This window comes from Hippopotamus amphibius, chromosome 4 (genome assembly GCF_030028045.1).
Source record: "Hippopotamus amphibius kiboko isolate mHipAmp2 chromosome 4, mHipAmp2.hap2, whole genome shotgun sequence".
Classification (NCBI taxonomy): Eukaryota; Metazoa; Chordata; class Mammalia; order Artiodactyla; family Hippopotamidae; genus Hippopotamus; species Hippopotamus amphibius.
In genome coordinates, this window is record NC_080189.1 from 42,564,280 (window position 1) to 42,587,402 (window position 23,123).

Sequence of the window (23,123 nt, forward strand, 5' to 3'; positions counted from 1 at the left end):
CAGGAGGTAAAGCTCTCTAAGCCTCAGTTTCTTCAGCTGTGAAATGGGCATTACAATCCTGGTCTCACAAGGACCTAAGCGAGAACCCAGCCTGGGGAAGGAAAGGGTGCCTTGTGGTAATTAACCTGCTCTTCCCGCCCCACCCCCAGTGCCTCCCCACCCCCCCCCTTAGAAGGACCCTCCCTCCCTCGATGCTCCGAGGCTTAGCTTCCTGTGGATCCAGAATCCACAGCTACTCCTCAGGATCACAGAGAGAGGCTCTGGGTAGAGAATGACTGGGCTGGGGAACTGGCGTGGGCAGGGAAGGAGGAAAGGAGATGGTTCTGATGGAATGCTCGCCCAGCACAAAGGAACCTACAGTGTCTGGAGGCACAAGTGGGCCTTCACGGGAACAGACCATCTGGCACGGGGATCAGACGATGAAGCACAGGATGGGAGGGAGGAGACGATGTAAAGATTTCACAGAGGTCTCAGGGGGTCAGTGAGGGTGTGACGGGCGCCTCTGCGTGATCTCCAGGTGGGGATGTGAAAAGAGCTCCCGGGGCTGGGGGTTGCAGGCCGCAGCCCCTCAGAGGCATCAGGACGGGACAGAAAACACACACGGCAGGGGACCCACCCCCAGGCTCTCACTGCGGCCAGGCAGGTTCATCTCTGTTTATTTTTTCAAAACAAAACTAAAAATCATCACTCAAAATGTTTGAGGAGAGTGCTCAAGTTAAAAGCTTTATGGAATTTGCAGCCAGAACATCGCAGACGGGTGGTCAGAAACAAGAGCTCCTGGCATCACGCAGGGAGGTCTCCCTCTCTGCCCTCAGCCTCCACTGCTGCTCCCTTCGAGCTGCGGTCCAGGCAGCGGGGTGGCCAGCCCCGGGGCGGCTGAGGTGGGCGGCATCCGCAGATCAGAGACGCTTCAGTTCTTCACTGGGCTTCTGATTTGACCATCGGGCACCTCGAGGGCCCGACATGCTCCTTTCCCCATGAAAATACAAAAGTGTCTGCAAGGAAGGCAGGCAGATCGAGGCCCGGGCGCCGGCACTGTCAAAACGAGGACAAGAGGGCAGGCAGTTCGGGCTCTGCATCTTCACCGGGAAGGGCGAGCTCCTTGCCTCCGGGGTCAGGGCGTGGCAAACCGATTTGGTATCATCATCGCTCATGCTTAATGTTGGCCTCACTTCGCTCCAGGGTAACCCCGTTGCCATTCCGAGGGCCTTCCTTCCTGTTCCAGTCCTTCTCGGTGTAAAACTCGGCGAGCACAGGGCAGTGTTCAGAAGCTACTCCGCCCCAGGACCAGTTATCTGGAATCCACGGGTTTGTGAGGCCTTCTCTCACGACAGCCCAGTGGCCTGGAGGCAGAGGGAAGAGAGACCCAGAAGTCAGGATGGGGGGTGGGGCGGCAGCCACAGGCTGCAGGGTGGAGGCCAACGCGATACGTCGGCAAGCCTGACGAGACCCCGCAGCCACCTGACTTGTCTGTGCAAACAAGCTGTCTCAGCCCACTGGAGTTTCCGGACTAGGGAGGGTTTACCGCATAGGCACTGAAATTATCCCAGGTGCACGTCTCCTGCTCGTTCACACCCCTGTCGGCCTACGTAAGGTGGCCCCCATCCCCTCCTCACCGTGCACCACTTCTAATCTGACCGGCAAGAATAAGCGTTTGACCCAGGGACACGTGCCCTGCAGAGATGTCTAAAGTGAAGGTCCTATTTCACAAAGCAAAGACTAAGGGGGGTGAGGGGGAGGGAGGAAGTTCTACAAAAAGAGTGAAGAAGAGAAAGTTACAGACGTTTATGAGAAAGTAAAGGTATTTTTAAAGTCAAGATTTAGAAATATATGAAGCAGGAGGTACGTTTAAGAAACAATGAAATCGTCACAAAAGCCAGGACAGTGCCGTTGGAAGCACTGCCACGGCCCTCAGTGAGAACAGCCGCAGATAATTAAGTGTACCCAGGCCTGGGTTCTGGGATGAGCTGCGCCTGCCCAGGTGACAGCTCTGTGATGGGGGCAACTCCTCCCCACACCTAGGTTTCTACAGCTTAAGAGCAAGGGGGCACATGGAATGATTTCTGCCTTCCTCTTGTCCCCACGTCCTTGGGCGCTCCAGCTCCCTTGGTGAGAGCACTGCCTCCCAGAGGACCCTCCAGGCAGCCCGGCAGCCACCAATGGCCTCGGTCTGGCCAGCAGTGCATTTCTGCAAATTGCCTCTCACCTAATTTGACGGCTGTCACTCCCTCTGAGACCCACTTTCTTCGTCCTTTGGATCCTCCCATGACACAGTCCAACAGGAAACTGGTGCCCAGGACTGAAAATTCTAGGTCTGAGGATCTAAGTCCTGGCTGCACATTGGGGTCTCACAGTGGGACCTCAGCACTGGTACCTAAAATTTTTTAATGTCTCGTTGAAGTATAATCTGCATCCATCGGTGCTCAGCAAAGCTTCCAGGCAGAACTGAGAACAGCTGTTCTTGTCCTTCATCAAAAGACCCTACTGTTGCTTCTATATTTTGTTTATGACTGTTTCAGGACCCAGTCTGCTCAGAAAGTGACTGGTTTGCAGGGGAGTGCTTTTCAGTGCTGAGATTACCCACCACACCCTGGTCCTGGTGGAATCCTGTCTAAAGCACTTCTCCATCCTATCATGATGCCAGGTGACATGTCAGCTCACCTCCAACTGCTGCTCCTCAGGGCACCGATGGCATGTCAGTAAACCTCCGACCACAACACAGCGCCTGAATGTGACAGGGCTTGAGGAGTGTTTGCTGAAGGACTAAGTGTCCTTAAAATCAGGCTAAGTTATCAGCTCCTCTTGGAATTGGGGGATGCTGGCAGTCCAGAACCAGGTTTGCCCAGGACACACTTGCTTTGTCCCTGTTGTAGATCAGTGAATGCCTTTTAATTATTTTTCACACCCCCTTCACTCTTTTTTTTTTTTTTTTTTTTGAACACAAGGCATTGTTCTTTCTTTCTTTTAAAGATTTTTTTTTTTTGATGTGGACGATTTTTAAAGTCTTTACCGAATTTGTTACAATATCGCTTCTGTTTTATGTTTTGGTTTTTTGGCTGTGAGGCATTTGGGATCTTAGCTCCCAGATGAGGGATCAAACTCGCACCCCCTGCAGTGAAAGGTGAAGTCTTAACCACTGGACCACCAAGGAAGTCTCCCCCTTCACTTTTAAAAGTGGCTCTGTTTGAATGATAATTACACAGCCACTTAAACAGTAACCTGACCCATGCCCACAGAGGAGGGAAGGTCACTTGGACGCCTGCTCAAACCAGACAATACAGAACGGTCAGCTCAGACAAATGACTCTTACTCCGTTTCTGAACAGCACTTGTGCTTTACCTGTGAAAACCTTCTTTAAGCTTTTACTGATCCAGATGTTGTCCAGAGTCTTCGAGCCTTGAGGATTCTTGGTGCTGATGTTGGTAAAAGTGTGTGCGGGGATCAGGTGGTGGAATTTTTCTTTCCTCAAGATATCGTAGTCGCTGCTCTCCGGCCCCTGGCCGAAATCCCCCAAAACTATCACATCTTTTTCTCCTGGAAGTGGAAGAAAGAAATTCAGGAATGCAAGAGGTGGTGGGAAGTCAACCTAACCCTGACCACAGCTCTGTAAGTAGGACCATGACTCCCTGATTTGACTCCCCAAGGTCAGCACTAGGCATGGTTCTTTTTTTTTTTTTTTAACTTTTTATTTTATATTGGAGTATAGCCGATTAACAATGTTGTGATAGTTTCAGGTGCACAGCAAAGCGACTCAGCCATACATATACATGTATCCATTCTCCCCCAAACTCCCCTCCCATCCAGGCTGCCACATAACATGGAGCAGAGTTCCCTGTGCTACACAGTAGTTCCTTGTTGGCGACCATTTTTAAATGTAGCAGTGTGTACATGTCAACCCCAAACTCCCTAACTACCCCTTCCCTCCACCCTTCCCCCTGGCAACCATACGTTTGTTCTCTAAGTCTGTGAGTCTGTTTCTGATTTGTAAATACGTTCATTTGTATCATTTCTTTTTGTGGCATGGTTCTTATTCTCCCAATTTTTCCAAATTTCTTGTGCAAAAAAACCCCTCAAAAAATGCAAACCTGAAGAGTAGGTTAGTGACACACTTGGAAATGGGGGGGGCAGTGTGATACAGAGATCACCTCTGTTCTGGATCATGGGTACCAAATCGCATAGCACAAAAAGCCCTAAGGGTCTTGCCCAGAAAATTAACAAAAGCTCAACAAACATTTATTGAGCACAGAGGGAAGACCAGGGAAAGACACAGGGAGAAGATGGCTATCTACAAGCCAAGGAGAGGACTCGGGAGAAAGCAACCCTGCCAACACCTTGATCATGGACTTTCCAGCCTCCAGAACTGTGAGAAAATAAATGTTGTTTAAGCCTTCCAGTCTGTGGTATTTTGTTATGGCAGCCCTAGCACACTAATACACGGCCCAAGTGGAAAGCTTTTCTCTTTGAAGTATTTTCAATATTTCTCTCATAGTTTGATTTACTAGAGTAAATGGGATAGTTATGAAGTGTTTTCCAAAGTGAGGAGACACTCAGCAAGGACAGTGGGCCCCAGCTAGGCTCCCTGGGATTCCCATCCACTGCCTGACCGTCACTTCCTGTCTCGAGGTTCCCTTCAGAGGAGCCATGTTATCACAGGGAGCAGTGTTTCTGTTGCACCTGAAGGAAACCTTTAAGGAAAGCAGTTCATAAACAAGGGCCAGATGCATCTGAGACACTCGGCAAAGTCTTCCTGGACACCAATGTGTTGCAATAATAATGGCCAGGGAAAGCGAACGTGAAATAACACAAGCCACCAGCAGAGGGCACTCGCGCACTGCACACCACGCCCTCCTCCGGGGGGCGTGAGGGACAGAAGGGGATGGGAGGAAGCCTTTCCTGCTGCTATTGTGTGACCAACAGAGAGGTAATTGTACCCCTCACGCTAGGTCGTAACAACCTTGGCACCCAAAGCAGGGCGAGCCCAACCAAGCTGTCTTGAGAAGAGTGCCAACTTCCAACAGGAAAGCCAACTTGAGAATAATACTAATTACAACGCATACGTGGCCGGGGTTAACGACCCTCCACGAAGCCCTCACCGAGCGCCGGGCCCTCTCGCAGGTAAGAGGCTGAGGCTCCGAGAGGTGGACGGGCTTGCCCAAAGCCACCAAGCCAGCCCTCAAATCCAAAGAGCTGGGATGGAGAAGCCCCACGCGTCTGGAACAGAGCCTGCTGCCTGGCAGGGGCGCGCTGAACACGCATGGAAGAGATGGTGAGCGATGCACGAGGAAAACCGCAGAATTAAGGTGCAGTGTATTTTTGAAAGGAACAAAGAGAAAGTTGCTTATTGACTATCAAGAAAAACAAGTTAGGAAAGACTGAGGCATAAGGTTCCCACATAATGAGAGAGGTTTTCATTGGGATGCAGACCTGAAAAATTGGGGCCAAAAAAGATAATTCTGAAACCGGGAGAGATGCTGGTGTCAGGGGTCAATAAACCCAGCTCTGCGTAGCTTCAGGAATAAAAATAATAGCTCTTTTTGAACTGGAATGTCTAGTTTCTCACAACTCATCTTCTTTTGGTGAAAGCGATTTGGTGATGACACTGAGACAGGCCTTGCCTCTGAGAATCCACAGATGTGCGAGGGCCTAAATTCTCCTAGGGAGCTGTGCACCAGGGTGGGCTCCTTAGTCATTCTACAAGTTTCCAGAAGTGAGGGGAGAATGCTCGGCGCTGACGTCCTCAGAGAGCCTAGATTTATAAAATGCCGGTGAAAAGAGCAGGAGCTGGTTCCCACTGGGGGAGGGTCATGCTTGCTGAGGTCACAGAGCAGGCTCCGTGGGGTCTGAAAGAAGCAAACTCCATCAGGGGATGGGCTCTCCACCCCCAGCCCCCGCTGACGTCGACCTGGTGCCCATTCCAGACAGAGGCAGCAAGGCCCAAGGTCTGCTCATCAAATCGGCTCTGTTTGCCCTGACCGAAAGAAACCTGCAGAAGAAAGCCTTCGTCTTTGCTTCAGCTGAACCGTCTCGCTCATCGATTTACCCTCACTGCCCCTTGGGAAGGCTGCAGCACTTCCTGAATCCTCGGCTGTGCCATGTCACCAGCTAACAATGAACTGGATGTCGGTTACAAGCAGTGGGACACAGGGACATGAGTCACTGTCCTTACGTGGCATGTCAAGGCCAAGCCAGGCTGTGGGTCAATAGTCCCCTGGCAACTTGGAACAATACCCTGCCCAGGTTTTATGACAAAAACCTGATCCCTGCCTGGATATCAGAAAAAAACAGTGAGGGCCTAAGGTTATCAGAGTAGATAGGAACTGGCATCTTTCCTTTCTGCTTCCGTGTAAAGAAAAGGAAAAGCTTGAGATCAAGAACAATAGAAAGGTCCACAGATTTAAAAGCCATCAAGTCATCCTTCTTAACAGGTTAAAGAGTAGCTGTGGATGAACAATTTCCCACACAGTTGCTCCTTGGATGAAGTATCTCAACTTAAGCATCTTTCTGACTTTTTTTTAGCCCAAAGACTCATAATTTAAGGAGAACGATGGTCACAGCACATCCCGGTTTGAAATGTAAGCTGCATATCAATGTTCATAACAGCATTACTCACAACAGCCAAAAGATGGAAACAACCCAAGTGTCCACTGACTGATGACTGGAATAGTATTTGGCCTTAAAAAGAATTCTGGGGGCTTTGCTGGTGGCGCAGTGGTTAGGAATCTGCCTGCTAATGCAGGGGACATGGGTTCGAGCCTTGGTCTGGGAAGATCCTGCATGCCGAGGAGCAACTAGGCTCACAAGCCACAACTACTGAGCCCATGCGCCACAACTACTGAAGCCCGTGCACCTACAGCCCGTGTTCCACAACAAGAGACGCCATGGCAACAAGAAGCCCGTGCACTGCAGCAAAGAGTAGCCCCCACTCCCTGCAACTACAGAATGCCCATGCACAGCAACAAAGACCCAACACAGCCAATAAAAAAATAAAATTAATTAAAAAAAAGAATTCTGACATATACTACAAGCCATGAAGACATAATGTAAGTGAAATAAACCAGTCATAAAAGGACAAATACTATAAGATTCCACTTACAGTACCTAGAGTGGTCAGATGTACAGAAACAGAAAGTGGAAGGGTGGCTGTCAGGGTCTGAGAGGAAAGGGCGAATGGGGAGTTCATGTTTAATGGGTACAGAGTGTCAGTTTGGGAAGACGAAAAAGTTCTACAGATGGATGGAGGTGATGGTTATAAAACAATGTAAGTGTACTTAATACCACTGACTTGTACACTCAAAATGGTTAAGATGGTGAATTTCATGTGACACATATTTTACCATGATAAAAATCTTTTCAAAATGTAAATTTGTACTTTGAGTTATTTTTGTAGCCAAATCTTCATAAATCACCTTGTGGGGGGCCAATTTAACAAGGGACAAAAAGGCTTGGCAAGCAGGGAATATTGACCATGACTCTAGAACATGAGAGAGAACTACAGGCCTCCAGCTATGAACCCTCACCTGGAGCAGCTCAGTGCTCTGGAAAACCAAGCCAAACTGAACACATCCCAGTCATGAGAGCTGAGTCACCTTTTCCTCCTGGTAAACCACACACAGAAAACCTCCTGTGTTATGTGGGGCAGAGCCTGGAAGGTAGAGAGCACATCTTTCTTCTGAAGGTCTGCTCTTTTCAATGTTCTCTTAATCCCTCTGGCATGTTTTAGAGTCAACTCATGTCCGCTGAGCCCCTACTAGGTGCTGGGTCCTTGCTCAGCTGGGTACCACGCCCCTGGACGCCCTGTAGGTTGCCCCCATCAGATGGGGCTTGAAGCGTGGTGATGTGCCGGATGTCCTGCGGCCACTGAAGGAGCTAAGACTAAAATCCACCCTTTCTGTCAGCTTCAGGGCTCCTTTAACAAGGTCTGCACCCCACCAGGGAGAAAAACTCAACTTACGGCTCGTCAGGACTTTCCCCGCCCCTTGTCACCCACTGGCTCTCTTTCACAAGACGAGCAGGTGCAGGTCTGCAGGGGGCACCATGGGGGCACACCTGGGGCAGCAGAGCCCACCATGAGTGTCACGGGGGAGGGTGTCATCACTTAGTTTCTTCCCCCTAATCCTTTCCATTAGAGAGAGACTGAAGAGCCACAAAGCCGACACCGTGGAACCCACACGCTAGACCCACAGAGGCAAAGCTGTCGGCATGCACGGGGCAGCCGAGCTCCCCAGGATGCAGGCGGTGTGGTGGTTTCCCGTGCACGGCTCAGTGTGCATCACTGGCCACAGGACGGCCAGCCTAAGGGGCAGGGGAGACGCTCCAAAGAGGTGATGCCTGCCTGCCCTGCAGAAGTGGGAGCTGCTGGCCCAGCTGCAGAGAAAGACAGTTTCCTACCTTTCAGGGTTTCCTGCAAGGTCTGCACGAAGCTAGCCCAGCGGTGGCTGTCACTGTGATTCTTGCTCGGGTTCTCACCCCCTGGGAGGGTCAAGGCTGGGAGGTGAAGGTTCACCAGGGTCAAGTCATGGCTTCCCACCTGGGAAACAGAAAACAAAGCCTCAGGGACAGGCTGAGATGCTCTTATTGCCTGTGTCCGTTACCTCCGACCCAGGAATAGCTTCACGCACGACACTGATGATGGTAAATGCACACAAGGCCAGCTCGCCCTGGAGAGAAGGCGAGGCGGCCACCAGAACAGCTCTCTGAAGCCCCTGCAGGACAGAGACCTATCTTGTCCGATCAGTGTACCCCCCACATTGCAGCCCCTACTCCCCCTGGGGCTCTGGAAAATTGGGCACATCTAGAAATGCCACATTTTTGTTGCTTTTTTGCTTCTGAGCAACTATGAAGGAGGAAGAGGTGGCTGTAACGGCTGGTTATTAACAAAGACCTGGAGCTCCTACCCACAGGGCCAGCCGGCTACCCCCAGCCAGGACCCACTGCTGGGCCCCCACCTTCTTCCCCACCGCCACGTACCTCCCCCACCCCTCCGTGTCCTCTTCCCTCCAGAGACCACTGTGCCCGGGTGCTCACTTTCACCTGACTTCAAACATGTAAAGAATGAAAGCTGGCTGAACCCTGGCGGCACAGGCTCTGCTCCATCCTGCATCCCCAGGGCAGGCGCAGAAGCACAAGGTTGGCGTCCGTCCCCGGAGCCCCGCAGCACTGCTCAGCGGCTCTGGGTTTGGCAACCCTGCCCTTCTGTTCGTCATGACAACAAACACTAAACTCTACCAGGAAGGGGTGGGGCAGAGGGAGCCCCCAGGAAGTGGAGGCTGCCAGTTTTGTCTTACAGATGTGAGCCCAGTTGACCACCACCACCGCCCAGCCGGGAGAACTCTCTCTGCAGCTGTGGCTCTGACCGTGCGGGAACCACCTTAAGGCTGTGGGCAGGGAAACCCTGCCTGGAGAGAAAAGCCACATCTCTCTCCCTACAACTTGCCTGGCCTAGGATATGACACAAAGTACAGGAGGCTGTGTTCTTGTCTAGGGGATTGCTTCATTTAGAGGGTCTGGGCCAGTAACGCGTGCCCTGATAGCATTTCTCACTGGCTGTTAAAAACAGCCTGCCTCTTAGAGACACTGGCTGGTTCTGCCTGTTGCCTTGCTTGGCCAAAGCCAGTACAGCCACTCTGCATAGAAAACACGACCTGGGGAGGAGGTTTCAAAGGTGGTGCCTGGCTGACTTACACATTAGTGCCCAAAGCACAACCCACAGACACCCCCAGGTGTGTGTGTGTGCACACGAGACGTCAGCATCTCTGCAACTACAGGTGTGGGGGGGGGGGGGTGAGCTCGGGCGAGACCCCAACGAGAGCCACCACAGCCCCTAGCACGCGGGCTGCCCCAGCCCTGTGCCGCCGGAGAGCCACAGCGCGGGGCTTTGTGGCAGCTCTCAGGCCTGAGAACCACTTCGGAGCATGGAGGAGGGGGTGTCCCAGACGCCACGCGGGTGGCTGGCGGGGCTCTGTGGCAGGGGACCGCTCTTGCTGACCCTGTGACTTCCTGGGATAAGGCCAACTGCTGACGTGGTGATGCGTTTCAGCGGCTGCCTTCTCCTCCTTCCTGCTGCCCAGCTTCTGACTGTTTGCTGTGCATTAATACTTGCCAGGGCGGCGAGGGGAATGGGAGAGGCAGCTCAGATCAGTCTGCTTGCTGCTCCCGACTCTGGTGAAGCAGGGCTCGTCAGAGGTGTCCGTGACAGGGCTGCCCTGGCCCCGCCGCCCAGATGCTCCTTCTGAGCCCCTTCCAAACCCAAATGACCCCTGGTAAGAGAACGGGGGTCCTCAGAGCAGTTCTGCTGCCGTCTAATCCAGCGATTCCCAAACACCCAGGCTCCTTAACCAGTGCAGGGAGAACGGAAGAAGCAGGAGAGGTGCTTTTGAAAACCAGACATTCTGTGTGTCTGGGGCAGGGTCCAGGAAACCCTGATTTTAAGAACATCTCTCCAGGTGAGTCTACTGTTTATCATGTCTGGGAAGCAGCCACCTGATCTCTTTCCTGCCCAGATGTCAAAGTCACCAGAGCTACAGCCCCCCAAATCCCCTTCCTTCCTGCTCTAGACACGTTCGCTAGCCAAGGGAACCCCAAGAGTACGTACTGACCCAGCCCTGAGAAAGAAGAAAACCAAGGCAAAGAGATGAGCTTCTCTGGCTCACAGTTCAAAAGTGGACTTTTGTTTCCTTTTGAGAAGGAATGGTCCTGCACGGCACCATGAGCAAGCGGTACCTTGAACCTCGCGAGGTACGGGCTGGGGCCTGTGGGCTTCCCGTGCCCGTTGCCAGGTGAGCTCTCCTGCCAGGCGGCGTCTCGCAGCTCCACCCCGGCCGCAGTGTCCCACAGGAACCCCGCAAACGCAGCACCCTGTGGGAGAAGACGAGGCCTTAGTGTTCAGAGGGATCTGTCCGGTGGCAGGGCTCAGCCCCAAGCTGGGGAAGCCGCAGGCGTGGCCAGCAGGAGACAAGGGGGAGGCAGCAGGCTCTACACCAGGTCCTGGGGTTACCTGCCATCCAAAAACCACAGCATGTTCCTCCTTGTCCCCCCAAGAAATTTCCCAGGCTGGCAATTTCGAAGAGTTTCACATACAGCTGGGGTGCCTGGGCTTTACTTTTGGGAGGATTGGGAGGAGCCCAGATAAGACATGGAGTTATCTTTTTAATCATTGCATCCTGTGAGGTACACAACACATGCCCATCTGTCAGATGAAGACTCAGCTGCTCAGAGAGGTTAAGTAACTTCTCTGAAATCCTGCAGCTGGTAAATGCCAATGCTGAGGGTCAAATACAAGACTCAGAGGGGTGGTTTTACTTACTGATTAGTTGCTGCTTGTAACAACTGGGGCCTGGCACCTAGGAGAAGTTCAATAAATATTTGCTGGATGCAGAGAGGTCAGGGCTAACCACCCCAGAGGTTTGGAACTGGTCCAGGGCTCTCCTCAGGTGGACAGGGCTGCACACGGGGGTTTGAAGCCCCAGTGTAGGGCACTGTGAGGGCCAATGAGCGGGGCAGACAGATGGGGTGGTGTCGGCAGGGTCAAGGGCCTGGTGCTAAATAAACCCCTGCCACCTCTGGCCATCAGACGGGCCACTCTGAGCCTGTCTACTTCACGCTGCTGCCACCAGGTGCCTCGTGGGAAGAGGAAAGATCCTCCCTGCCCCCATCCCAGCTGCTGGGGGCTCTGCTGCCTGGGTGGGATCTGACAGGCCAGTGATGCTCTTGCGAAAGGAGAAGTGACTTTGCACATCCTGAGTGGCCTCAGCGGAGTCCCCAGCTCCAGCTTGGGTCCCAGCCATGTGTGTGCTGAAGAGGAGGGAAGGAGGGAACAGAGTTCTGTGTACCATGCACGTTTCTGTTTTAAAATAACTGACCTGCCCACCCACTGGAGTGAGTGCTAGTTTAAGAACAAGAAGACCTGGGTCTTGTCCCCTGGAATCACTTAGCCTTGGGACCTTGAGGGAGCCACTCTGCTTTTCTAAACCTGTTTCCTCAGGCGTAAAGTGAGGGAAACGTATTTGCCCTGTTGGCTTCAGAGGGTTATCCCTCCCTTTACTGGTTCCCAAGCAGAGGTGTGGAGTAACCTCCCTAAAGTACCACTCAGGTCACCGTCTGCTTAAAAGCCTTCAGTGGCTCCGCTGTCCACTGCCCAAGGGGCCCTCCAGGTGGGCACCTCCCTGTTCAACGCTGCCTTTCATGCCTGCTCACCCATGTTCCCAGCAAGACTGGGCCTTTCCTGCCTCATATGGCTATGCACCTGCTCTTTCCACCACTGGTTCCTGATGCCCTCGGCAACAACTGGCTACACTGGACCAGCTGCAGCCTGAGACAGGCACCAGCTCCCAGCACCGCCGGGCCTGCCTGCTGCCTCATGTGTACCCTGCCAGGTGCTGGCCTATGTCTGTTAATCAAGCATTCAATGCACGTTATCTTTTAAAATCCTACAGCCACCCTGTTAGCTGAGGGAGGGGCTGTTGCTCCCATTTTACAGATGAAGGAACTGAGGCTGAGAGATCTGAGTGGCGGCCACACGCTGTTCTCCAACGGCCTTGACCCCCGACCTGGAGTAGCGTTACCTGGCTTGTCCCTCCAACAGGCTCCGTCAGGCTCAGTCAAGCCCTTGGGCTTGCAGAGAGTGAAAAGAGGCAGGGCTGGGTCACTGGGTTCAGTTTTCCTGCCATGAATATCTGGCATATGACACAGTGCCTGGCACTCAGGAATCTAATGATTGCTGAACAGATGAATAAAGTGTGTTACGTGGACTGTAAGAGACTGTGTGTGTGAACCTACACATACATGCAAAGTGCTATTAAGAAAAAAAAAAAAGCAAGGCGGTGTTAGTATTCTTTCTTTTCTTTCATTTTTTTTTAAAGTTTACTTTTATTTTATTTTTGGCCACACCATTTTAGCCTGTGGGATCTTAGTTCCCCGGTCAGGGACTGAACCCAGGCCCTCGGCAGTGAGAGCACGGAGTCCTAACCACTGGACCGCCAGGGAATTCCCCTATCAGTATTATTTCCATGTGGACTGAGAAGGGACAGCCATGGGCTAGAGTGGTAAAAACCTTCCAGTTCAGCTGTATTTCCAGCCTCCTGTGAATGTACACTGGCTGCCACCTGCAATAACCCCAAAACCCAGAGAAATAGGATTTATATCACACTTTAAAGTAGTAGCTGAAAAGACAGCTTATTGTCAATAAGCTTATTGACTGGATAGTTTTAATCCAGTAAACATTTATAATTTAAAAGCCCCAAACCGCAATATCACAGATAAGCACAAGTCATGTGCGTTTATAAACATATTAGGTTTACTAGAGATAAAAATATAACATCTGCATGTAGAGGAAAAGTATGTCATGATATAATCCACTCATAATTAATTATCAGGAGTCTTTTTTTTAAATCAAAAACTCCACAGATATTGAACATTTCAAGTGAGTAAAAACTGGTCTTGAATATCATGTAGGAGTGAAAATGTATACACACAGAGATTTACCCAAACCCATATGGGCAATACTAATGAAAGAAAATTCAAAATCAAAATCTGCTGAAAATCTCCGCAGGCCATTTCTATGGGCACAGTTCCTACCACGGAAAGCAAACGCTTCATGTATGAATTAAATGAATCTGAAGTTTTTAGTCAATGAACAACAGGCTCTCCACAAACTTGGCAGAGGCTAGAACTGTGGAGAAGGGATTAGGAGGACAAAGGACAGAAACACCCCATTTGCTGCCTTGGCTCCAGACAGGATTTCTCCTCTCCTCCCAACATCCAAACTCCCATTTCCGTCTGGGCGGCAGTGCATTCCTGATCCAAACAGGAAACGAGAACCAGGGCATTTTGAAACAAATGGCCGAGAGCTAAAAAATGGGCAGAAATACAAAATTACATCAAGGATTTTGGCAAAGGAAAATGTTAAATGTCTGTGATCAGGGGAAAAGAAAATGGGAAGAAAATCCCGGTTCTGCAGATGAGGGTACCTTCTGGAGCTGGGTCGAGGGCGTCTCTGAAACAACAGCCTTCCAGCATCCCCGGGGCCCCTTCCACTTGCGGATGTTGGGCAGGATTGGCTGGTTCAGCTCCGCACAGAACTGTAAAGACAGAGCACAAGTCGGTGTGTATTCCCACCCAAAGTCATTCCCACTGCAGGAGCCAGAAAACGTGTGATCCTGACTCATCAGCCTGATTCAGACCCTTGTCAGACTTCATCCCTGTGTTCTCAAAAACCACGGTTTGTGAAGACCCGGATGACAAAACAAGCATCACAAATTAAAAAGCCAGCTGTCCACCTGTGAAATACACAATTATCACCTGGGGACTCTTAGCTCACAGTAATCGATTCTCTTTGTGGCATTTTACCACAAATAGTTCAAAACGAGTTGTCAGAATCCTTTTAATCCCTGTAAAACCAGTGGATAAGGTCCCAGGAGGGTCTAGATCAGTATTAAATGAAGAGGAAAAAGGATGAATACAGCTGCCTTGTCTTTCCATGATGTCTTTTGTGCTTATATTAGAGGCGTAAAAACTGAGCCCCAGAATATAGTCAGTAACAGTGAAATAACTCCACACGGTGACAGGTGATGACTAGACTCAATATGGTGGTCATTTCATAAGGTATAAAAATATCACATCTCTATGTTGTACATCTGAGACCGATACAATACTGTAAGTCAATTATACTTCAATATGGGGGTGTGATGGAGGGTGGGAGGGAGGCTCAAGAGGGAGGGGATATGGGGATATATGTATACACATAGCTGATTCACTTTGTTGTACAGCAGAAACTAACACAATACTATAAAGAAATTATACTCCAATCCAAATGGGGGAAAAAAAGGAGCTGTTTTTTGTTTTTTTAAATAAATTACTTATTAAAAAAACAAACAGCAACAACAACAACAAAACCACCAGTTGACCCCCCGCCCCCTTCACCGTGCACCAGCATATTGTTCACCTAGGTTTTCTTCTGAGAAGAGAGTCCTCCTGCCGTGGATGGTTCTACACCCGGTGTGTGTCTGCAGGCTGAGCTGCTTTTTTGTTCATGTGTGTTCCACCAGTATGGTACTGTAAGGCGACTTTACCATCAAGGCAAAATAAAATTGCTCAGGCAAAGGAAAATGAGGAGTTGAAAAACTATGGGCTTCCAAGATTGTGGAGCAGTTCCTCTAACTCATTCCTCAAACGCAACCCCATTTCTTGGGGTTGGTTCTTTTGAGGGATCTCCAGAAGTTGTCAGACTTGAGCTCAGCGTTTGAGATGCTCTGACCTCTGGTACTGCCCCTTCCCAGTGACACCTCCTGTCCCTTTGCTTCACGCACCTCGGAGCACCCCACTCATCTCTTTCTCTGCCCGGCCCTACAAGTCAGTCTCTTGGCTTCTTTCCGGAGGCATCGTCGCAATCTCTTTAATCAGCTGCCCTTAATCATTCTCACTCAGCCCCACAGCTTCAGCGCATACCTCCATCCCAAAGGCCCCCAAATCTGTACCTGCAGCTCAGATTTCTCTCTTGAGTTTTGAATTGTATTTCAACGTCCTTTTTAACATTCCCATCTGAAGGTTTCCATAGACGCACACACCCAGCAGGTCCCAAAGGAACATACCGTTCCCCTCCCCCACCCCATGCCCATCTCAGTTCCTGGCATTCGCATCCTTCCAGCTGTGCTGACTCTTCCCTCTCCTCCCACAGGCCAGCGCTCACCAGGCCCCGCCCTGCATCACACGTGTCTGGAGTGCCCTCCTTCTGTTCTCCAGTCCCACTGCTGTGGCCGGTTTCAGAGCCCCGTCTTATCTCACCTGGGTCACTGGTGTAGCTTGTTAGAGGTCTCCCTGCCTCTCTGTCATTTGACCACCTTCCATCTATCCACTGGGTAAGCTGTGACGGCTCTGCTGACGCACCACCCCTGCAGCTCTCAAAGTGTGCTCTGGGGCCCAGGAGCATCAGCATTACCCGGGAACTTGTTAGAAATTCTCTAGCCCCACCCTAGACCTACTGGATCCGAAACTCTAGGGTGAGGCCCAGCGACCTGTGTTCTAACAAGCCCTCCAGGTGTTTCGGATGCCTGCTAAGGTCTGAGAACCACTGCAGCTGCCACGTCCTCCCTAAGCATCTGCCCCAGACTCAGGGGGCAGCCCCCTCTGGGAATGCCTCAGCTGCAGAGAGCTGTACTCGTGGCCTTCCTGGGCGGCTCACATCCAGTGGCTGAGAGAGGCTAGGGTCTAACATTCTGGTCTTTGCTCTCCCATTGCTCATGCTGTAAGAGGGAAGACAAGGCATAAGCAAGTACTCAGCCAGTCATTTCCATAGTGACAAGTGCTATGGAGAAAAGGAGACCGGGGGAGGATGGAGCCTGCTGGGATGGCTGCTCTAGATGTGTGCCGTTCTAGGACTCATGCTGCTTTTGCAGTTACATGTTTACGAGTGGACACCATAAGGACAGGGACTGTCCCTGCGTCACCTTTATAAAGCCCACCTGGCACAGAGCACGGCGCCCGGTGACGCTCTGCAAGCATCTGCTGGTGAACCAGGAAACGCCAGGGAAAACCACCGCCCTCAAACCCGTGTATGATAAAGAAAAGGAGGAATTTCTTCTTGAAGCTAATTATTTAAATAATTGTCTCAATTTTAACCTGACTTTGAGTTTGCCTGGGAAGTGTTCTCTCTGAGATTTGGTCATCAGTGACTTTTATCCATTCCTCTTTCAACACCGCCCAGTGGCCACGGACAGTGTTATTCCTGATGGGGGGCTTCAGCTGCGATGAATCCCCACAGCCAGATGGTCCTGGCTGGTAGCCATCCTCGGGTGGGAAATGAAGTACTTTGGGAAATGCTGGTGGAATTTATCAACTCTAACTTTAGGGATCTAGCAGGCAAATGTACTTTCAGAAGGTCCAATTTCCTGCCGGGGAGTCATTTACTTGCTGGATGATCATCAGAGCTGAATCCAGGAATCATTAAAAAGGAAAGCAGCTCTCCACTGCCCATCTGCTGCCTCGCTGGTCCCCACGCAGGGGGTCCCGAAACTGGCTGCTCGCCTGAATCTCTGAGGATGCACCCCGGAAGCTCTAGTTTTAAAAAGCCCCTGAGGTGATTAGCCAACCAGCTACACTGGAGAGCCCCGGCCTCTGGGGCCACGCTGTGCTGGGAAGAGGATCTGCAGGCAGCTGGAAAGCTCATCTCTCCTGACCCTCACAGGACCTTCAGACACCTGAGGACAGGTGAATCTCCCATTCACTCCCCAGACGCCAGCCCAGCTTAAACACTGCCACTCCTGGCAATGCCACTTTGATGGGAAGGGCCAGAACTGTGAGGAGGTGGCACAGGCTGACACTGTTTTGCATGCACACCACTCTCAAAGATGGACTCTGGGGACTAAGCTTGCGCTGGTATCCAGCTGTGATCATCAGCATCACCTGGGAACTTAAAATGCCCTTGAATTAGTCTCCGGGTGGGACCTGGCCCTGTGCCTTTAACAGCCCCTCCAGGTGACTCTGACTCTAGTTTAAAGTTGGTGTTATTGAATGAAGGAAGGACATTCTCCTTTTTCTTTGTTTTATATTTAAAAGCCTTTCCCTCACAGGTAAACTCTGGGAGAAAAGGAACCATGATCCCTGAACCCTGAGGGCCGCCTATACTTTGCACATCTGAAGCCTTGCCCTTGATGACCTCTCTCGGCCCACAGAGTAGACGATCCCTCCCTCTGCCCTCTTCTTCAGTATTTCTTACATTACTGGGGATGCGTAATAATATAAGGGGCCAGGGAGAACAGTGTTTATAAAGGCTGAAAGCGTTCCTTGCCCCAATTTTCACGATCAGCCTTAGGTAAGGGGTAGGTAATTCTTCTACTTCTAGGACTGAAAAAAGAATCGCCAGCTTGTTAACTTCGCTGACTGTTTGCACTAACAGTTCGCAGCAAACCTAAGGAGGGGAGCACCTTTAGATCCTTGCTACTCAGAGTGTGGTCCCTGGACCAGCAGCTTCGACCTCACCTGGGAGTCTGTCAGAAGTGCAAGCTCTCAGGCCCGCCTCACACCTAGCGCACTGCAATCTGCACTTTCACAGGATCCCCGGGTGAGTCACAAGCTCAGCAAGCTTGGAGAAGCCTGCTCTGGAGCCCTCCTGCTTTGTACACGCCATCCCTACTATCCGTGCAACAGTCCGCATCCTACCAGTTATTCAGGAGCGGAGTGCAGCCCAGAAAGCTTATGCCCAAACATAAGTGAGTTTACCTTCCAGATTCTACAGCTGATAGGGGTGAGAAGGGGAGTGTGAACTGAAGTCTGTCTCCTGACGTCCCATCTTCTGGCCAGAACAGGTGGGGCCGGGCAGGCCTTTACCAATCCTTAGATTCTTTCTCCCAAAAATTTCAAAGGAAAACAAAGGCATCCTCTGAAAGCCCTCACCCTGAACTCTGCCTTAAGTTGATTTTTTTTTTTTTTTAAAGAATGGCTGGTTCTCAAATTTTCTGCTTCGCCCACATATCAGAAGGAAGAAATAATACTGGTAAGTAAAAGTGGCTAACAGGGGCAGAAAGGGTGGAAATGGAAAGGGGAAGGAGGGTGCGAATGGAAAAAAGCCTCCCAGGTAACTGTGATATGCAAAACCCCAACCAAGTCCCCCTACCTGCCACCTGTGTTTCTAGAGTCCCAGGGGCTAACCACCACCTGCCTCTGTCAGAATCACACCGGCTCTTATTTCAAACCACAGATTTGCCTACCCCACTCTTACTGAATCGGAATCTCTGAGGTTAGGGCCAAGGTGTGCACTTCTGACAAGTTCCCCGAGCAATTTTAAACCAAGTTTTAGAAGCTCCGACAAGGCTAGACAATCGTTGTTTTAGAACTTGGCCTTTGCATTTTTAAAACCTGTGGTAGAGAAAGACAGCTTCTATTGTTCAAAACAAATAAATACAATTTCAGCTCTCCCACCCTGCCCCATGGACGCATCTGCCTGAGGCCCGCCCTCTGCAGATCGCCCGCGGGATAACGCGTGGAGGGAGCCTGCGTGCCGCTGGATGGCACACAGACGCGCGACAGACAGCTGCTGAATAAATGAATCACATGTCTCTGCGGAACCACCTTGTGACTCCTCTCTCCCAGGATAAGTTACAAGAAACCCCACGGGCTGAACTTGTTTCTCGAACTTCAGACCAAGGGGTGATGTCATCATCCTTTAGCACCTGCCCCACAACCAGCTGGACAGATGGCAGAACTTGATTGTCGAGAACAAACCCACCCTACCCATCACCTTGACGATAAGGGGCCTCAAGTCAGACATTTAAACTCCAATCTACAAGACGCCAAAGGTGCTGGCATTCGGGAATGTCAAGTCCTAAAAGACAAGACTCCTTTGGCTACGCTTAGGATGTGATATCCGTTGGGTCCGCCTGGACTCTGCTCACCTCTTCAGTGACCAAATGTTCCAAGGTCACTTGGAACTGATTTTTGTGTGGACCTTTGGACTTTGTTTCTTCCCTTCTACCCGCACCCCCCCCCCCTTTCCTGAAATGAATACTCCTTAGTTCATCTGGTCCTGACTGGCAAATAACAACAGGAAAGGCATTCCAACCTCACTTGGTGGCCTATCCAGCCACCACCAAGCTCAGTGGTCCCTTCATCTTCCCCATCCAGTTAAGCTGAAAGGAAACCTGGGGCTCTGTGAGCTAGTTATAAAGATGTGCTGCTGGTGCCGACCGCAGGGTCAGCTGGAGACAGAACGTCACCAGTACAGTCAGGTGTTTCCATAGCAAACTCCAAGTGGCCGCCCTCACCCTGCTTCCTGGATGGGGGGTGGGAGGGAGGGTATGCTTTCACTTAGAATCCTCTGGGTCAAATTTCCAGATGAAGGTGCTTCACGGAGTTGGCTATTTCGTTTGCTTCCCTGATTCTGGAGGTGACGTCTCTTTGACCGTGAGTCTTCTGCTCGTTAATCACCAATTCCCACCATGCACTCAGCGGCAGCTCTTCGAAACACAGTATATTGTGGTGGATGGAGAGGAGAGGTGAGATAAACACATCAGAGCAGAAAGCAGCCCTGTCTTAAGTCAGGCAAGGTCAAGAGACTCCACTTTCACTTGAATACTACAGGAAACGGAGCAAAGGACACAGACGACATTTTCTGAAATGTTAACAGTGATCAGGGGCTTAGCTCTGCCAGGATGGTCACCGCGTGCACGTTACGGCCACCATCAGAGGCCAGCACATCTACGGGTACCTGACGGTGAGCTCGCGGAGGGCGAAACCAAGGAACGGTTAGGGGCATCAAAAACGCTAATGTGCTCTCAAAGAGCACTGAGCAGCGCAAACGCTGAATTACGCCTGGTATATAGTACCGATTACATCTGGCCTCTGAACTATAACAAATAAGGCTATTCCAAAGTTTTTCGGGCATATTTAGACTTTAAGATGCCGCATTGCCTATGGGGCAGCCATACACTCAGTTACACTCTGCCCCAGTGAGCGCTAAGTGCCTTAATGGTCCTTAGCCGTCTTAAAAAGCCCTGGCCCGCCTCTCCCCAGAGCAGGCCACGCACACAGAATGTAACATGGACTTAGCGTGAAAGCCTCTTTGCTTCTGCAAAAGCAAAGAGGCTTTCACTCCTCTTTCTCCCCCAGCCTGTATGGGAGAGAAAGAGATTGTTCCCACAGAGCCAGGACGAGGTATAGTCACATTTGCTCAAACGCAAACACAGGTACGTATCCCAGAGGGGAGACAGGTGCAAAGTGGGACAGAGAGCCGTGTGTTTGGGGCTCCAGGGCTGCTTTGAGCCCCTCACCCAGCACTGCTGCAGCGCTGCATCTAAGAGCCTCCCCAAAGGCCCTGGAGTCCCCGGGGGGTGGGGGGGGCCATTCCTCTGCCCCTTGGAGGCTCACTGAACAACTATCATTTTCTCATACTGAAAGAAAAAACTGGGCTTGTTTCCATGTAGCTTTGGAAGTGTCCTCAGAGGGCCACCTTCAGGAAGAAGAGGAGCTTGAAGGAGCTCCGGACCCCGGGCACCCCTGGCATTTGACCTCTTTGGGTCTCAATCTCCCCATCTAGAAAGTGAAGGGATGGGAGGAGATGACCCCAAACAAGGACACTTCCACGTTCTAACACCGCATGATTCTAGAACACTAGGAGAGGGTGGAGGAGACAGGGAAAGGTGGGAGGGTGGGGGGAGAGAAGTATAAAACTGGGAGGGAAAATACAGGATTCTCAGAAACATTAAAACTCCTTTCTCCCCCTTTCTCTGTGATAATTGCCGCATGAACTCCATAACGAAGTTGACTGCACCGACAGGGCACTGGCTTAAATTTCCAAAGGTTTTCTCCCAAACGGGAAGAATGGATTCCACTCTCTCAAAACCAGCATCAGGTTTCCTTAACGTACCCTAAACCCCATCTGAAGACTCCTTGCTAAACTCCCTAAAATAAGAGCTTACTTTTATTTATTTATTTATTTATTTTATTTTTTATTTTTTTGGGGGTACACCAAGTTCAATCATCTGTTTTTATACACATATCCCCATATTCCCTCCCTTCCTTGACTCCCCCCCTCGAGTCCCCGCCACCCTCCCATCCCAGTCCTCTAAGGCATCTTCCATCCTCGAGTTGGACTCCCTTTGTTACACAACAACTTCCCACTGGCTATTTAACAGTTGGTAGTATATATATGTCTGTGCTACTCTCTCGCTTTGTCTCAGTTTCCCCTTCACCCCTCGCCCCCTCCCATACCTCGAGTTCTCCAGTCCATTCTCTGCATCTGCGTCCTTGTTCTTGTCACTGAGTTCATCAGTACCATTTTTAGATTCCGTATATGTGAGTTAGCATACAATATCTGTCTTTCTCTTTCTGACTTACTTCACTCTGTATGACAGACTGTAGTTCTATCCACCTCATGACATATAGCTCCATCTCATCCCTTTTTATAGCTGAGTAATATTCCATTGTATATATATGCCACATCTTCTTTATCCATTCATTTGTTGATGGGCATTTAGGTTGCTTCCATGTCCTGGCTATTGTAAGGAGTGCTGCAATAAACATTATGGTACATGTTTCTTTTGGGATTATGGTTTTCTCTGGGTATATGCCCAGGAGTGGGATTACTGGATCATATGGTAGTTCTATTTGTAGTTTTTTAAGGAACCTCCAAATTGTTTTCCATAGTGGCTGTACCAACTTACAGTCCCACCAACAGTGCAGGAGACTTCCCTTTTCTCCACACCCTCTCCAACATTTGTGGTTTCCAGACTTTGTGATGATGGCCATTCTGATCGGTGTGAGGTGATACCTCATTGTGGCTTTGACTTGCATTTCTCTGATGATGAGTGATGTTGAGCATCTTTTCATGTGTTTGTTGGCCATCTGTATGTCTTCTTTGGAGAAATGTCTCTTTAGGACTTCCGCCCATTTGTGGATTGGGTTATTTGCTTTTTTGGTATGAAGCTGCATGAGCTGCTTGTATATTTTGGAGGTTAATCCCATGTCCGTTGTTTCATAGGCAATTATTTTTTCCCATTCTGAGGGTTGCCTTTTAGTCTTGTTTCTGGTTTCTTTCGCTGTGCAAAAGCTTTTAAGTTTCATGAAGGAGCTTACTTTTAATAGGTAGTAATTCTAATAGGTTAAGTTTGGGTAAATCCAGCAACAGTACGAAAACTTAGGTGGTCAATAATCCCCAACCAAGTTAGCTTCTGAACCCTGTGGAAGAGAGAGAGCCAGAGCCGGGAGGAAAGGTGAGGGCAGGGAACCAGCGTCAAGTGCCAGCTATTCGGCAGTTTTCACATATTATCACATTTGATCCTACCGACAACCTTGTGAGGCAGTTCATAATTCTCTCATGTGACACGTGAGGAAAGCAGGGCTCAGAAAGGGAACACGGCAAGGTCACCCACTGCTGGCAAGAGGGCCAGGATGGACGAAATCCAGGGTGGCCAACTCTAATGGCCAAGTGCACTTAACTTAGGGGAGACGGCTCAGGAAACACAAATTAAACCAACTGCCCTGTGTGATAATGTGTGCAATACACCACAGGTATTGCAAATTTGGGGTTCTCTGGAGCTAAAAGCCACACCACCACCACGCTGCTGATGTCAGTTCCTCACCGATGCAGCAGGCTGCCTGGGTCCTGGGGACACTGCTCTCCTGGGGAGCGCAGCACA

General features: G+C 50.5%; 1 protein-coding gene across 2 annotated transcripts in view; it reads right to left on the bottom strand.

Annotated features, from left to right (window-relative positions):
• Positions 1-640: 640 nt before the first annotated feature.
• The window catches only part of EEPD1 (endonuclease/exonuclease/phosphatase family domain containing 1), a 123,192-nt gene continuing 100,709 nt past the window's right edge, over positions 641-23,123 (bottom strand). For both annotated transcript variants that reach the window (XM_057731565.1, XM_057731566.1), the window contains exons 4-8: positions 13,965-14,075; positions 10,720-10,854; positions 8,389-8,527; positions 3,340-3,534; positions 641-1,343 (exon numbers count right to left, since the gene is read on the bottom strand). In XM_057731565.1, the coding sequence (XP_057587548.1) occupies positions 1,144-1,343; positions 3,340-3,534; positions 8,389-8,527; positions 10,720-10,854; positions 13,965-14,075 (780 nt within the window). In that variant the 3' untranslated portion in view covers positions 641-1,143. The remainder of the gene's footprint in view (positions 1,344-3,339; positions 3,535-8,388; positions 8,528-10,719; positions 10,855-13,964; positions 14,076-23,123) is intronic.